The 16,804-nt window shown below is 39.4% G+C and overlaps 1 protein-coding gene across 1 annotated transcript in view; it reads left to right on the plus strand.

Annotated features, from left to right (window-relative positions):
• LOC122813934 (gastrula zinc finger protein XlCGF26.1-like) overlaps positions 1-16,804 on the plus strand; it is an 80,714-nt gene that overhangs the window by 6,310 nt on the left and 57,600 nt on the right. Inside the window, exon 2 of the mRNA XM_044086480.1 lies at positions 16,176-16,302. Within this exon, the coding sequence (XP_043942415.1) occupies positions 16,176-16,302 (127 nt within the window). The remainder of the gene's footprint in view (positions 1-16,175; positions 16,303-16,804) is intronic.

Raw genomic sequence — 16,804 nt, forward strand, 5'->3', positions numbered from 1 at the left:
TTATTCTGTGTTTATGTTTATTGACATTTAGACTTCAATTGTTATTATTCATGTGATTATCCATGAGTTTATCCTATTGTAACATTTTTGCTATCTAGTTTGAATGTTCAGTATTGCATAGCTTGTTAGTATTTGGACAGTACCACTTGAGCCACTAATAGGTGTCCTGTTTTCCACATATCTGATTATTGGATCACAAACTATTTCAGTGGTTACATTCTAACTTTTGATCATACTGGCATTGATTGCATCCATTTTTCAATCGGCATATTTTTTATTAATATATTTATTTTATATGACTCATATCCTCAGCATCTCTCACATGAATATGTTCAGTGGCTTCCTCTTAATTCTTGCCTATATTTATATTGCACAGTATAGAAACAGTCAATAAGTTGTGGAACGCAGCTCCATAATAATTATTATCTTTGGTTATTATTGGTTAGGCTGCTATTGTTCTTTCAACTTTTAGATCCTGTTTATCAATATACATTAAGCTGACGTAGCGGTTTGTATTTGGCTATCATTGTCAGCCATTTGGATATTTTTTATCCAGTCTATTGAAAAATATTAATCTTATCCTAACATGGATCTGTCCAGTTTTATCACTGGCTTGGCTGCAGACAGGGAGGACCTGGGCGCCTTTGGGCTCAGTTCATCTACCCATGATAATACAAATAAAAATGGTTCCATCAGTCCTGAATCTATTTGTGCAACTCTTTTTGATAATCTCAAAAACAATCTAAGATCTTTACGATCTAATATTTGGCATTCGAGATTATTCAAGGCATATATTGCAGAAGGAATAACTCCGAGAGGATTGCGCATACGAACACAACCTCATGTGATGGATGCTGACGATGAATTAAATAGTCAATGGTCCAAAATACAACAAGAAGCCACTATGGCCTTTGTTGTAGCTTTGGGTAACTTTCATGAGCGAGCAATTGATAGAAACATGGATGCGGTAAAAAAATCAGTCAGTGAATTGAAATCTTTTGAGCAGGAATCTTTTTTCAAAAAAAATCACTTAATAATGTAGCCACTAATTTACGTAGTTTTGATGAACAGTTAAGGTCTAGGAAAACCAAAAAGTTTTCAAGAGACCAAGAAGATTACAAAAGTGCTAACCCTTTTTCTCTTAATGCTAAACATGTATGTTTTACATCTTTTCCCAAACATGCTAACAAAAGGAAGAGACCTAGGTCCATTTTAAGAAGACGGAGTGCAGACACAGGGTCATCCACAGATGATATTTCATCTTGCACTGATAATGAGTCCCCAGCAGTATCAGGCTCACCGACCCCTAAAAGGATACCGGGATCGATCTCTTTAGGTCCAAATATCAGCGGGGTGGGCGGAAACATAGAAGGCGTACACAATATTCAGGGTCTATTGAAAATGGCAATGAACAATTTAATGTTATTTCAAACAACAATGTTTTAAATCTGTCCAATTTTGATTTGTCATCCATCCACATGTCCATTTTGAATAAAGGTCTTACTTTCATACCTGGCTTCATGGTTCCTGAAGATACATTGGCTCAGGATGTCATGTCTTTTTGCAGAAATTTAAATTTGAAACTGTTTTTTGGTGACACTGATAGTAATTTTAACAATGAGAAATTTGTCTATCACAAATCCAGTTTTTCTCCCCCTATGCATCCTATGGTACATCAGTTCCAGAATAGCGTGCTCAAAGATCTTCATTTTCGTAGCTTGGATATATGGTTTAAATCCAATAATCTCACTTTGGTTGAAAAACAAGCTATTCTGGAACTCCAAAACAACAAAGACATAGTTATTATCTCTGCAGATAAAGGTGGAGCTGTAGTTGTACTTAACTGGTGTGATTATGATAATGAAGCAAACAAACAGCTTTCTGATCAGAGATATTATTCCATCATGCCTATTGATCCTACTTTCAGGTTCAAAAAACAGATTGATCAGTTTTTGCTTTTGGCCAGGGATGAAGCTATTATTAACAATGAGGTTATGCACCAACTTATGGTCAAGGATTCTACAACTCAATACATTTATTTCTTACCCAAGATTCATAAAGACCCATTACATCCATCTGGTAGACCCATTGTATCTGGCAAAGGGTACATTACTGAGCCTTTATCTTTGTATCTTACCAAACATCTTAAACCCCTATTGCATGTGGTGCGATCACGATTGCAAGATACGACCAATTTTCTGCAGATTATTTCAGACACACAGTTGGAACCTGAATGATTTCTATGCACATTGGATGTAAGTGCCCTATATACCAACATCCCCCATCAAGCTGGTTTGGATGCAATGGCCTATTGGTTAGAAGTGTCGGGCTTATATGAAGCGAACTTCAATTCTTTTTTGGTGGGTCTAGCCAAACATGTGCTTACGAATAATGTATTTTATTACAAGGATAATTGTTATTGGCAAACTAAAGGAACAGCAATGGGGGCATCCTTTGCCCCCATATATGCTGATCTATTTATGGCTTATGTTGAAAAACATATCATTTATGATTGCAATAATAATATATTCATGGAATATATTGACATCTGGAGACGTTATTTGGACGATGTTTGGCTAGTATGGAAGGGTGATGAATGTCAACTCATGGATTTTGTTTCATATTTGAATCACAATCTATGGGGGTTACAGTTTACTGTACACTATGATCTAAACACAATCACTTTTTTAGATGTATTAATCAAAAGATTACCTGATCACACACTAGGTACTGAGGTGTATAGGAAGTACCCCCAATACAATACCATCTTACATGCCTCCAGCTATCACCCACCTCATATTGCACGAAACATTCCAAAATCACAATTTATACGTGTAAAACATATTTGTTTTGAGGATTATTCCTTTCAGCAACATAAGGGTGACTTAACCAGCAGATTTAAATCTCGGGGTTATAAGATAGGAGATGTGCTCACCAGGTCAACTCTATGGATAGATCAGAACTTCTTACTTACAGAGACCATTTAGCAACATCATCACAACCCATTAGGTTTTTAACGACCTATGCTAGAAATTCTGACAGTCTAATTCTAAGTGTGCATAGACACTGGAATATTTTGCAATGTGATTATGAGCTTGCAAATATTATTCTGGATAGATGTTTATTTTCATTCAGGAAGGGGAAAAATCTCAGTTCTTTTTTTAATCATTATAAATGTGGAAATACCTTGAATAATTCACAACTTTTACAAACAACGTTGATGGGAGAACCATTGTATGGCTGTTTTCCTTGTGGTCATTGTACCAACTGTCAATATGTACGTAAATCTAAGCAATTTTCTAGCAGGAATTGTTCCTCAGTTTATGATCTTCATTTCTTTGCTAATTGCAGTAGTGATTGGCTGATATATTTGGCAACATGCACTTGTGGCTCTTTTTATGTGGGACAAACTTCCTGCCCATTAAGATTACGTATATCTGAACATATTAGTAATATTAAGAACAAAAGAGCTCAAAATGCATTATACAAACATCATATGCTACACTCTATTGCCAAATTTTCTTTTATAGTTATTGACATTATACAAGGGAATCGTTCGAATAAATCAGGTTGGCATTCTGTCTTAAATGCCAAAGAAAAGAAATGGATCATCGGACTAGGTGGATTGTTTCCACCAGGGCTTAATGAACAATTTTAGTTATCCACCTATGAGCTTTGAGAAGCACTTATTTAAACAGCATTATGTTTTTTTGTTGCTTTACACTGAAGAAGACTGTGATATTGTCTGGCCGAAACCGGTCTGTTTTGCTGTTATATATTCTCAATAAATCTTTTTTTCAGGTCACTGTATGCTGGCTCTATTCCTTTTTTTGATTTCATACATTGCCTTTTGAGACGTGCATTTGCCGTCGTGCAGGGGGTCTTTTTTGCATGTAACAATTGCCTCATGTATACTGATGACCAGTTACTCCTAAAACAAACTACAACATGTGAGAGATGCATCTGTAGTATGAATTTGGAATCCATTCTCTCATATAAGAACAAGCCAGATATCAAACAGGTTGTCAGCACACACACTTCGCCTCTTGCACATAAGAAGCTTACAACACAACCCCACATATGTGGAGATACTCGCTAAAAGCCTACCTAAAGATCAGAGACCTCCCAAGCTCAAACCTACTGCACACACACTGCAGAATCAACAGAACCCACTAGACATAATAATACGCACAGCAGTGTCTCCGCCAATAAGCCCCTAAGGCAAAGCACCTCAAAATCAAATGTCTTGGTCAAAGGCGACTCCATAGTAAGAAGCACAGATGAACCCCCTCACCAGGCTGGATAAGAAGGTCATGGACAGCTGCCTTTTGGGTGCCACGATCCCTCTGATTATGCATGAACTCAAGTCTCTCAACAATAAGTACCATTATGATTCTTTCATAGTCCACATGGGAGTGAATGACTTGAGACCCACCTCACTGGACTGTATGAAGAGAGAGACATAACTAAGCTCTCAGACTGTGTGTCCCAGGCAGGTATGGCCCTAGCCCTAAGCAGCATTCTATCTTCACCCAGGATGATGCCTCAATATAAACAAAAAAATGACTGACTTCAACAACTGGCTAAGCTTTTGGTGTCAGACCTGGGGGATCCAGTATCTGTCAGTCTGGGAAGATATGATCGACAGACCATGTTGCTTTGCCAGAAATGGGCTTCACCTGTCACTTCTTGGCTTTCGGTTACTGGCAAAGGTACTTGCCTCCCCCATAGTGCATTTTGTAGGCAATGTTATAACAAACAAAATTCCCGACATAAAAAATTCACTACAGACAAACTCAAGGTTATGCTGCTTAATGCTAGGAGTCAAAATCAGAAACTGCAGTTACTGGAAGCATTCCTTAGCTTGGAAGATGCCAATGTCTGTGCAGTCATAGAGACATGGTTCAAGGCTGCAAACAGCACCCTGGCCATGCAAGGGTACAGTGTCTTCCACATGTTCATACCTCAAAACTAGCATGAAAGAACCAAAGACAGAGGTGTATCCATCTTCATTAAAGACAAATACACCTCAAGACTTGTCAAACAGTACAACTTCCTAGACCTATTCCAAACCCAACTAACTGTAGGTAAAACCCCCTTCCATATCATTGTTAGCTATAGGTCCCCCATTAATGACGAGAACCACTCTGCCTACTTAGACATACTCGAGTCACTCATTGTGCAACCAAGCACCTTGGTCATGGGTGATTTCAACTATCCTTCCATCGATTGGGAGTCGTATATGAGCACAAACACTCTTGCCCTAAGGACACAGAACACAAATGCTCTGGTACAGATAGTCTACACCCCCACAAGGAGCTCAAATGTCCTACACTTAGTACTCACCAACATGGGGGTCTCTACACTACCCCTCTGTGTTGCCCTCCCTGGTAAGGTCTGAGCATAAATCAGTCTCTTTCAAAGGAACAATCATACCTGACTCCCCCCTAAGAGCAAAAAGGATGAAAATTTTCTCGAAAGCAAACTATAGCCTCCTAAGTGATGACATAAATAGTCTCAAACCCCCTGCTACCATTGTCAACAATGACTCCTATACAGAGATGTTCATAAATGCCCTGTATAAACACCTATACAAATGTATAGACTCGTCTGTACCTGAACGGATCAGAATAAGGTCCTCACAAAAAAACAAGCCACCCTGGTGGACATCAACTATAAATAGATTATACAACAAGAAAAAGAAACTAATGTCTAAAAACAATAGGGAACTGACTCAGCAAATGAAGGATCCCCTCCACAGCTTGAACAAATAAATTTGATATCTTGTAAAGTCCTCTAAAGCCAAAATTAAACTAGCATCCCACACAAGGATACTCACAAGGCATTCTTTAGCTATGTCAGAAATCTAAAAGAGAAGATCCAGCTTTGTGCCAAACTAGTAGTGGATGGTACCACTCATACTGACCCTGAGGACATTGTCAACCTGCTATCAGACAGATTTGGTACAAACATTGCCCCCCAGATAATAACTACATGCTCCATGGGCAAAAACACAGCCTCTATGGGACCGGATAACATCCCAGGCTGTCTACTAAATGGTCTAAAACAGGACCTAGCAGAACCACTTGGCACTTTTTTCAACCACAGTCTAAGTACTAGTTTTGTCCCAACAGAGTGAAAAACAGCAACAGTAATTCCCTTGCACAAAGGGGGTCCATCAACCGACCCTGAGAACTATAGACCCATAAACCTAACCAGCCTCATCTGCCAGGCCATGGAGAGAATCATCATGGATCTTATCTGCAAAGCTATAGGTGACCTTCAAACTCTTGACCCAACCCAATTTGGCTTTTGTAAGGGCAGATCATCCTCATTAAACCTGGCAGACTTCTTCAAGAATGTCACCAAAGCCCTGTTTGAAGGTAAAACAGTACAGACAGTGTATCTGGACTTAGCCAAGGCTTTTGACACAATCCCCCACTCAGGCATCATTGAGAAACTCGCCCAGCTTGGAATTAACCCATATGTCACTAGATTGGTAGCCAACTAGCTCTTCAACAGAATGCATACAGTCAAAGTTGGGGATTCCACCTCTACCAGCAGACCAGTTACCAGTAGTGTACCACGAGGATCTGCTGGGCCCCTTACTGCTTGGAATCTATTTCTCAGAAGTGCAGACAAAAATAGACGGCCTGTGGCTTACCGAGTTCGCTGATGATTGCAGACTGGGTGCTGAGTCACCCAACGATGCTGACATATTACAAAAAGGGTTTACACAGACAAATGATTGGTGCCAAAGCCATGGACTTAAACTAAATGGAAATAAATGCATTATTGTCCCTTTCAGCAAAGGGGAGAGAAGTCCCTTCAAATTACAATATTAACAGTTCCTCACTTAGCTCAAACCCTTTGGTAAGAGATTTGGGAACACAGGTTGATAGCAACCATAACTTTGATCACCATGTGTCTACTGTGGTAACGAAGGCCTTTTGTGTTGCATGTCTCATAAGTAAGGGCATCACATCCAGAGCTAAGGATGTTGTAACTCCCCTGTACTCCTGCCTCATCAGACCACTAGTACAGAGCTCCCTTATGTATGTACCTCACCAGACACCTGCAGCAGCTGGGGAGACTTCAGAGGTTTCTCACCAAGAAAATTCAGGGCCTTCAACACATAACCTACATGGACAGACTGAAGGCCCTGTCACTGTACTCTGTATCTTATAGGCTACTGAGAGGCGACTTGTTCCTGGCCTACAGAGCAGTCTCAGACCCAGCATTTGTGGAAGTGCTGCACATCCGCAAGTCAAATGGGACAAAATTCATTCACACTAGGCATCTTAATCTAGCCTGTGACATTAACAGGACATGCTGGAGAGACAGATATGTCTCCCAGACTGTAGTCCTCTGGAACAAGCTCCCTTTTCATGTAAAACAGAGCTCCTCAATAACAAGTCCTATTTAAGAGTAACTTAAACAATTGGATGGGAGGCCGTAAATTTACCCCAGGGGTGTCATCTGTGTCCCTCTTGGATAAGGGAATTTGGTGCTGATTAGACTCCCACTGCAAATATAGACCATACAGCTTGGTCAATAAGGGAACAAGGGTATAACAAAGATAGGCTTATAAAGGCCCTAGGGCCAATAGCCCAGCAACCTGCTGTGAACCTGGAAGTGTAAAAGTGCCATTTAATAGTTGATGTTTGCTTTTGCTTTCCATACTCCTTGTAAAACTATTTAATGGCTATTACAAAAAAAAAATGCATGTGTGAAACCCCAGAAACAGTTCCACCATGGCGTATTTTACAGTGAGGGTGTATGCCTTGGCATAATGCCATGTCTGAGTTTTGGTATTTTTCTGTGTTTTACTTGACTTTTTTAAGCATAGTATTCTGACAGTGTGTGTCTTACACTGTAATAGTGAAATAAGGCTGTGTCACTGCCAAAGTGATTTTGAGCAATTATTGAGACGTCATCTCAGGTTAAATTATAAATCATAGTTTCTAAGGTGACATGTTTCACTCTTGAGAGCTTGTTGAAACAGTTGCATTGTTAGCTGCAGGGAGAACTTAATATAGGCTGAAATATACCTCCTCTCAGCCCCAGCATGTCTCGGTTTGAGACTGTCCACACTATGCAGTCTCCAAACAGTGCTTCTCCACATTCCTGTCCTATTAAATAGGACCCAAAAACGCATCCTTGATGAGTAGTTCTATGACTGTTTGCTCCACTCCTTGATTGTTCACTCTCGCATTTGTGTAAAGGAAAACACCCAAAGTTGCTGCTTCACCGTTCATAGTAGCAGTGATCATGTGATGTTTGTTAGTATGAGTGGGAAGGGCTGCAAAAGTGATCACACAGTGTTTGCCACCAAGACTGGGCAGACAGCAGAAACTGCGGAGGACCATTAGATGTGTTAAGTCCATTCAACCAGTAAGGTTTGGGAAGAAGCATCACTACACCTCAGAAGATAGTAAGAAAGAAGGTTTTGGAAGCAGCAATTGGCAAAATAGCTCGAGCAAATGAACAGTTCTGTTGACCAGTTATGGGCAGTGCAAGAATCTCTGCCCTTAGCTGTCAACTGTTTTTGATTTTGCAAAACGTCCATTATTTTGTCTTGAATTTTTGCACTGTCCATTGTAATTCTTTTGATTTTTTTGGTATATATCACTGATTATACAATGACATCTCAGTTGTATTCAGAAATGAACACGCTGATTGGAAAGCCCAACCACTGTTCCTGTTGTAAGTCAAGCATATACCAATAGAATAATGTCCGGCTGCTGAACAATCATTGAGGAGCCAGACTTTCTATTGGAATATGCTGATAGTCAGTGCAAAAAGAAAAACTGGGTGTGTTCTCAGAAATAAACACACGTACCAGATTTTCATTCTATTTCTACACTGTCCCCCCCCCAAAAAAAAATGCAATGATGATTCTCTTTTCTCTGTTACATCTCCTGCATTGTATTGTTGTACTGTGCAAGTGTTGGGACGCAAGTCCCATATACATGCGCAATATATTATTAAGTAACGAAGAAGGTGAAGGAACACTACAGCTCTGTTATGCAAAGATATTATTTAAGAAAGGTAAGCAATTTCTTTCTTAAGTAATGTCTTTGTATAATATCAATAACCTATGACTTGAGTGTAGGTATATCAATATTTACCCACATCTGGCTTTGCTTAATCACTCTGGCTTGACCCTTGTGATCAAACCACACCAAAGAGTGGTAGGATGAACACTGGGACAGACTAAGAAATAATTATATATTAGCGGAAGGCAAATTGGTGCCAGTTGGAGAAAAGGTCATATTGCAGTGGTTTTGGGCATATGTGCAGAAAAGCAGAAGACGATCTGGTGAAGATGATGTGGGACACACAGGAAGAAGGCAAGAGGAAATTAGGGCATTAAGCAAATGGATGGATGGATTGTGTGAGGGAAGACATGTAACCAGTGTACGAGTGTCGAAGAAGTAGAAGAGTGGCACTGAATAGAGAGAGAGAATGATACTTGACATGGTACCCTGACCCCATGTAGAAAATGGGGATGTTGATGATCATTTTGGAGGGACATGTCTGCCCCCACTGAACCTTAGAGCTGTGTTCTCTGGAACATTTTGCTCCTAAAAGGGGCTCCCTTGGTGAAGAGATCTAAGCTGAAGGACCAAACAAAAATCATTCCAAAAGAAAACTGCCATGATTGCATGAGTAAATCTAAGAAGACCCTTCCTGGATTAATATTTCTGGGTACCACCCTGGGACCAGACTTGCATGTAGTCTCCACCATCAAGCATCCGGTGGCTGGACCATCCTTGCAGCCTGATCAAGCTCAGCTTAAAATGGTTGTATGCAGTCATGTTGTGGGCTTCCACATGTAAAGGGAAAGTTGTGTCTCCCTTGAACAGTGATATTTGGATGACCACAGAGAGTACGGTGGGTTCAGACAGCCCAAACTCGCTTGTTTGAGAGCTATGTAATTGCATTTTCTTTTCCTTTTGGATGGGGGGGGTGTGTTGTGGCTCTTAGTTGTAAAGAAGGGTAACTGTAATAGTTATTTATACTAATGTGCTATACAGTTGTGCAGCATATACATACCTCTTGGAGAAGGTAGTTGACTTGCTCAAATGAATGCCATCAGTGCAGTCTTACCTGGAAAATGTAATACTTAGAGGAAAGACTGAGATACCCAAAGGTGTGTAGTTAGTGTAGCCAGTTTGCTGGATCCAAAGCAATGTGGCAAGTTTATGTTGCTCTGCTAGTAAAATTATGGAGTGTCCATAACCAACACTGTGTTTGAACCAGAGAATCTCATAAGACTACATGCCGCCTGTGCACCTTGGGCCAAAGGTCAGAAATTGAGACTTGATCCCACATATTCTGGATACTTTGGAGAAGAGAGCATGAAAGGTGTTAGCCAACAATCCAACAATCACTTAGTGGTGAGTTGGATTCACCATACAGGATGCTGGCCAGGCAGTCTTGAGAGACCCAGATAAGCAGGAGGGCCTGTCTGAAGTAAGTAACAGAGGCTTCCCTATAGGACAGGATTATCTGATTATCTTCCTTCAAATAATAAAAAAAAGAATAAATCAAGTGTACGCTAAGTGAGATCAGTACTCTAAGCCTGTGTACTCTAAGTGAGATCAGTACTCTAAGCCTGTGTACTCTACGTGAGATCAGGGACACTAATTCTGTGTACTCTACGTGAGATCAGTACTCTAATCCTGTGTACTCTACGTGAGATCAGTACTCTAAGCCTGTGTACTCTAAGTGAGATCAGTACTCTAAGCCTGTGTACTCTACGTGAGATCAGGGACACTAAGTGAGATCAGTACTCTAAGCCTGTGTACGCTAAGTGAGATCAGTACTCTAAGCCTGTGTACTCTAAGTGAGATCAGTACTCTAAGCCTGTGTACTCTACGTGAGATCAGTACTCTAAGCCTGTGTACTCTACGTGAGATCAGTACTCTAAGCCTGTGTACTCTAAGTGAGATCAGGGACACTAAGCCTGTGTACTCCAAGTGAGATCAGGACACTAAGCCTGTGTACTCTAAGTGAGATCAGTACTCTAAGCCTGAAATGGTTGCATTTATGGTCACAGTCATAGGTTCATATGTTTGGTTGTCAAGTTGTAACTTGCTGACTATCAAGAAATTTGACAGCTATAACTTCATGCTGATATTTTTCATTTGCCATATTTGCATACGAATAGTTTTGTGAGGAATCACTGACTTGCTTATTATATTGTAAATGGAAGTTTGTTCCGTAAGCTTAGAAAGCAGTGCATACTTTAATATTTCCTGTTATTTAAATGTTATTTTCTCAGATCTGTTGTTAGCACCACCAGTACTGCATTCCAGACATAGATTTTTAAGTAAAATGTGATCAGACAATGCCTTATGTACCAAGCAGAGGTCAAGTCAAATTAACCTATGAAAAGCAAAATATTTTGTCAGTTATAAAGCCTTTCTATGTAGTTTTTATAGGTTCATAGTACTAGGCTAACTGCCCTTGTGGGTCATTTTAAGCATAGCCAGTTATCCCATTTGAGAATCAAACCTTGCACCTTGTGTTTCTAAGGTAAACCTTTTAACCATTTTGCTACTCCTCTGTCAGCTCATTTCTAAATCCTGTGATTTTCCTTAGGAATCCTTACACTTATCATGCTTTTCCCCCAGGTTATGTAAGGCTATAAAGTATAATGTTGTAGTCAAGAATGTGTCAGAGCAGTAAAGTATTAAGTGGTACAGTGACTTTCTTTGAGTGGCAAGACATATCTTTCAGATTTAGGTGGGCTGCAGAACATGATTTTGTGAGTTTGGTACATACACACTGGTTAAGGTTTAAGTTGTTTACCACTGTCCATAGATATTTAATAATGGTGTCACTTCTTTTTGTATGATATGCAAATTTGTTATTATATCTTTTGCCACTCTTATTTTGCTACATTTGTTTTTAGTAAATGCAAAGGCATTATTGATTCACCCCATAGATATGTGACCCAGATCTCCATCAACCCTACTTGGTACCCTGATTTATTTGTTTCCCATGAAGATTGAGAGCCCTATCACACATTCTTTTGCTAAGGTGAGAACCCTATAAGCTTATTTGTTTCCCTTCAGAGACTAATCCGTCACCAGGTATGTCTGTTACCAGAGACTTCTGCCTCCTTACCTAACATCCCTGTCCTGGTGGCCACTGGTTTTCCTTGAAGCTACCGTTCTAAGGAAGCTCCCTGTGCATAGCTAAGCACACCGCAGTATCTCCTCCTTGACTTGTGTGGTGCCTGCAGTACTGATACAGCAGTTTCTACCTGCAGTACCCAAACCCTCCTTTTGGTGTCAGTGATGCATCACAATAAACCACTTTCCACTGTTTGGGATGGGTGAGCCAGCAGGGTGTGGGTGTGTGTGTATGTATAGATACATATAGATATAGATATAGAGATATTCAGGCCCCTGTGTCACTTTACCATTATGGCGGTCTCCAAGGTTCTATGTACAGTACTCATTGGGCAAATTATTCGAGACTGATATGTAACCCTCTTTGTAAGTAGTACCATTGCAGTTTGCCGTTCTAGATCAGGGACCTGTTCACATACTGACATTTATGTAAAAAATCTTCCCAAAGTTGAAGACAAATTAAAAGAGGTACTTCTGCACTCCTGTAACTGCAGCAAACTGCTTGCTACAGCTATAACAAGTAGCTTGCTACAGTTACTGTACTACACACTAACATACTGAGTACTTCTGCTGCAACCATAAGTGCATTACTGGTGTTCACTTGTTAGGAGTTTGACAAGTCCTGTTTCAGGTTAACCACTAGGCATCTTGGTATGTTATCCAGTCCCATAGAAACAGTGTTCTTTAGAGCGTGCCTTGAAGACTTGTTTTTGGGAGATCGGGGGGGGGGGTGTAGATGTTGGGAATGTGGAGAGGAAGGGGGTCCTCTGGATCAGAGTATGTGATACAATGTAGTGTCAGGTCTTTGCAGTATTGAACATTGTTTAAGATTTCTAGCAGTTAAAGAAGGCTTTGTGGTTGTCTTTTGCTAGGTCATCTTTTTTTTTTTTTTTTTTTTGCCTCATACGTAGCTTTGGTTTATTTGATCAATGTTATGTTTGCCAAATTTACCAAGTTTTTGGCATCTAGAGAGTTGCATTTATGTTTGCATGCAATTAACTTTGTTTTACTTTTACTGTTGAGTCTGTTTATATTTGGATTATACCAGAGGGGTTTTATTTTTAAATCTGACATTGTATTTACTTCAGCAGATGACAGATGCATCTATGCAACTAATTATATGAGCATAGAATCTGGCAGTAAAAAATTCTGCATACACAGAGGGGTCATCAGGTTAGAAGGAGACATTGACTTGTCCATGTCATCGCTCTCTTTTAGTAGATTAGGTTTATCATAATCTCTGAATACCCAGTTATTGGAGTAAGTTTCCAGTTTCAGTCTTATGCTGTGTGACTGATTTATGGTCCAGCTTGACTGAGGAGATTACAACTGGTAGGGAACACAGCTGTTTGATATTGGTGAGAACCAAGTCAAGGATGTGGTCACCCCTCGATGGACTGCAGATTAGTTAGCCTAGCTGAGTTTGTATTTATGAAGTCCAGAAATCACTGGTCTTGTATGTTATGGGGTGTACAATTATGTTAGTTGGTGGAGCAGTAGTTGAAGTCTTCTAGGAGAATGGTGTTTAGCTGAATACATAGGGAGTCCATACTAGTCAGGTAGAAGGTATGACCCAAGGGAAACATGGAGGGGGGGGTCCTGTAGTTGGCTGTGATGTGGTAAAGCATTCTGTTAATATGTTGGACATGGAAGAGTTCTAGATCATTATCCTAATGAGACTGGACGTGACATTTTGTCTTACTAATGTGGAGAAACTGCCTGTAGTGCCTTCATCAAGTGCCATGGGCTTGAATGCTTTGTAGGTGTTGAGCATTGATAGGGTGCTCTCAGTGTTCTTGAACCAGATCTTTGTGACAATGCTTATCAATACATTCCATAGTAAGGAGTACCTCTACATAGTGGAGCTTTTTATTAAGGTGGTTAGTATAGAAAAGCACTACTTTTATATTGTCTGAATTCTGTTTTGTTATGTTTGAAGCTTTTGAAGACTGATGTTGCCTAAAAAGGCCTCTATTTTTCTTTCCTCCCTGCTAGTTTTGTGCTTTAACTTTACTAAGTCTCTCAGCATAACAAATTCCAGTGTTCATCTTGAATGCCTCCACATATAAATAGCAAGTTGGTTGACTCTTCTAAGACAGCATGACTGTGTGGATCCAAAAATGCAAACTTTATTTCTCTCTCTTTATCCAACAGCAGCAGAGCCCATTTACTGAAAAAGAAATGTTATTGGTAGACAGCAGTATCAGTTTCACACACAAATACAGAGAGTGGCTAGAATGAAAACAATTGTAAACAGTGGCAAAATTCTTTTTAAATTGTTGTTCAGTTTTCATAGTGTTAAAAAATATTAAAAATAAGTAAGTGACTCAGAACACAAAACAAGGAGGTAATATGGTAAGTAAACGTGTGACAATAGAAGCACTGCAGAAATAACATGACAGAAAAAAAAACTTACCCAGCAATGTGGTGTATTAGCCATGTGGCAGTAAACACATTGGCTGTAGGTGATTTGGTCACATTAATATTGTTGTGATACCCCAACTCCATGGGGTTGCTGAGAATGGTAAATTCTGTAGGCACATATAGTATTGAGGACAATTATGTGCATCTGATATATGTCTTACCAGAAAACACATTTCACATATGAAAGTAGCTATACTTACATGTGTATAAGCTATATGTATATATATATAAATATATATATAAGTGCTTGGGGAAGGCCAACATCACAAGGATTTGGTAGTTGTGTGGCAAGATCACTAAGATTTAGGGTATACTAGAAATGGATAATGAGATTAGTTTTAATGTAATGTCCTGGAATTTCAGAACCTGTTCCTGACATGTGTTTTCCTTACATTTGTAGCGCTGGTTTAGCATGTTCATTTCTGTGGAGCACTCCTGACTTCAGGTATCTCATTATACCTGGCGGTGATAGTGGAGTATACCTTTGTGAGTAATGTGGCTAGGTGACCGACTCCCTCCAAAATGCTACTAATTTTCTTTTAGAATCCCACTATAGGTCTGAAAGTAAGTTGTGGTATCTTAACGTGTGGCATATCACGTCTCAAACTAACTCCAGATGTTACCAAAAACAAGCCTTCATTGTTAATCTGCAGTTAAATCTTAGGAGGCCACTTCAAGTTCAACATTGACCTGGTGTAGAATGCCCCTCTACCAACTTAGAAGAAATAAGTTTTACCCCAAATAAAAATAATGCAACCAGCCATTGCTTTCTGAGACTGCACCTTACATTGGGAGTACGCCCTCTAGTCTTTACATCCACCATCTCATGACTGTCTCATTCACTTAAAATGTTGGATACAGTTAGAAAATCAATAACCTGCTCTGTATTGTAGCACACCAAATAAAGTGAAATGATTATCTATTGTCATTTGACTAGATACCACTCGTATACAAATTTGACTGCAACACTGCTGTTCAGTATTTCCCAGATGCCCTCCCACTGCAGAATAATGAATATCTGGCCACAGTAAAGTAGACTAGAGTAAAGCCATTACCATTGTTAAATGATGACCTAAAAAGAGCTTGTATACCAGGGGCAGCGTTTGGGAGCATTATAAAGACTCTGTGCAACTTCCTTCAGTCATTACAGGTTAAGAAACAGTTGCAAAAACCTAAGACCACCTTCATAAAACTAAGGCTAGCTTCATGATTAAGAACTCCTAAATTATCCCAAATTTATGCTACACTTTCCCCAAAATGACATCTTTTTCTAAAAGGATAGCATTACATTGTTGAAAATACTGAAAAAAGCACTGTATTGTTAAACCTAGTATGCATTACATAATTTCAACTGTTGGATATAATAACTACATGAGGGCTCCTAGAATTCGTGTTGTCTATTAATCATATAACCGTATATCACTACATGTGTAAGTTTATTCTCTTCTGTAACAAGACTGTGGGAGAAACATAGGGGTCTGCACTCTGTTTGCTGCCTACTAAAGAAGAACATTTCAACAATGCTTATTTATTTCTGCTGGTAAACTGCAGATTGTGTTGCATGTAGTAGAAACAAATTTGAAGCATATTGTGTATCCTTTTCAGGTACCAGAAACCTTTGACGATGTTGTTGTTACTTTCTCAGAAGAGGAGTGGAAGCTGTTAAGGACACAAGATAAAGAGCTTCACAGGGAGGTGATGGTAGAAAACTATGAAAACATGATTTCAGTGGGTAAGTCTAGTCCATCGTAAAAGTGAGGTCTTTTAGAGTTACAAATGTAATATTAAATTGCTGTTTCTGAATATTTTGAAATCTACATTTTGTACTTGATTGGAAGGTGAGAAGTCTTTGTGCTTTCTTGCTTAAATTCGCCCACAGATATGCAGCATCTCCCTCTATAAACGCTTTGTCTCAAGTGACAGTACTTCCATTTCTCTTTCATGTTTACATTCTTGCAATGCATAAAATCTGAAGTTTTCTGATTTTTCTGTTCTTTCAGAATGGTAATATAGGTATTCCTGTCTTTTTTAATGAAGTTCTGTCTCCTTTAAACTCTTCTGTACTGCATCACAATTTTGGTCATCTGTTCTGTTGTATTTTGCATAAATCAAGTACCACTTATAGTCTGTTTTCCCTCTGAGGAAGGTAATATTCAACTTCCTTCTCCTATGTTCCATGGAGTACATTTTGTGAACCATTAATGCTCTCTTCATACATACCAAATGTCTGAACC

Source organism: Protopterus annectens, chromosome 10.part0 (genome assembly GCF_019279795.1).
Source record: "Protopterus annectens isolate FY-2018-M chromosome 10.part0, PAN1.0, whole genome shotgun sequence".
Classification (NCBI taxonomy): Eukaryota; Metazoa; Chordata; order Ceratodontiformes; family Protopteridae; genus Protopterus; species Protopterus annectens.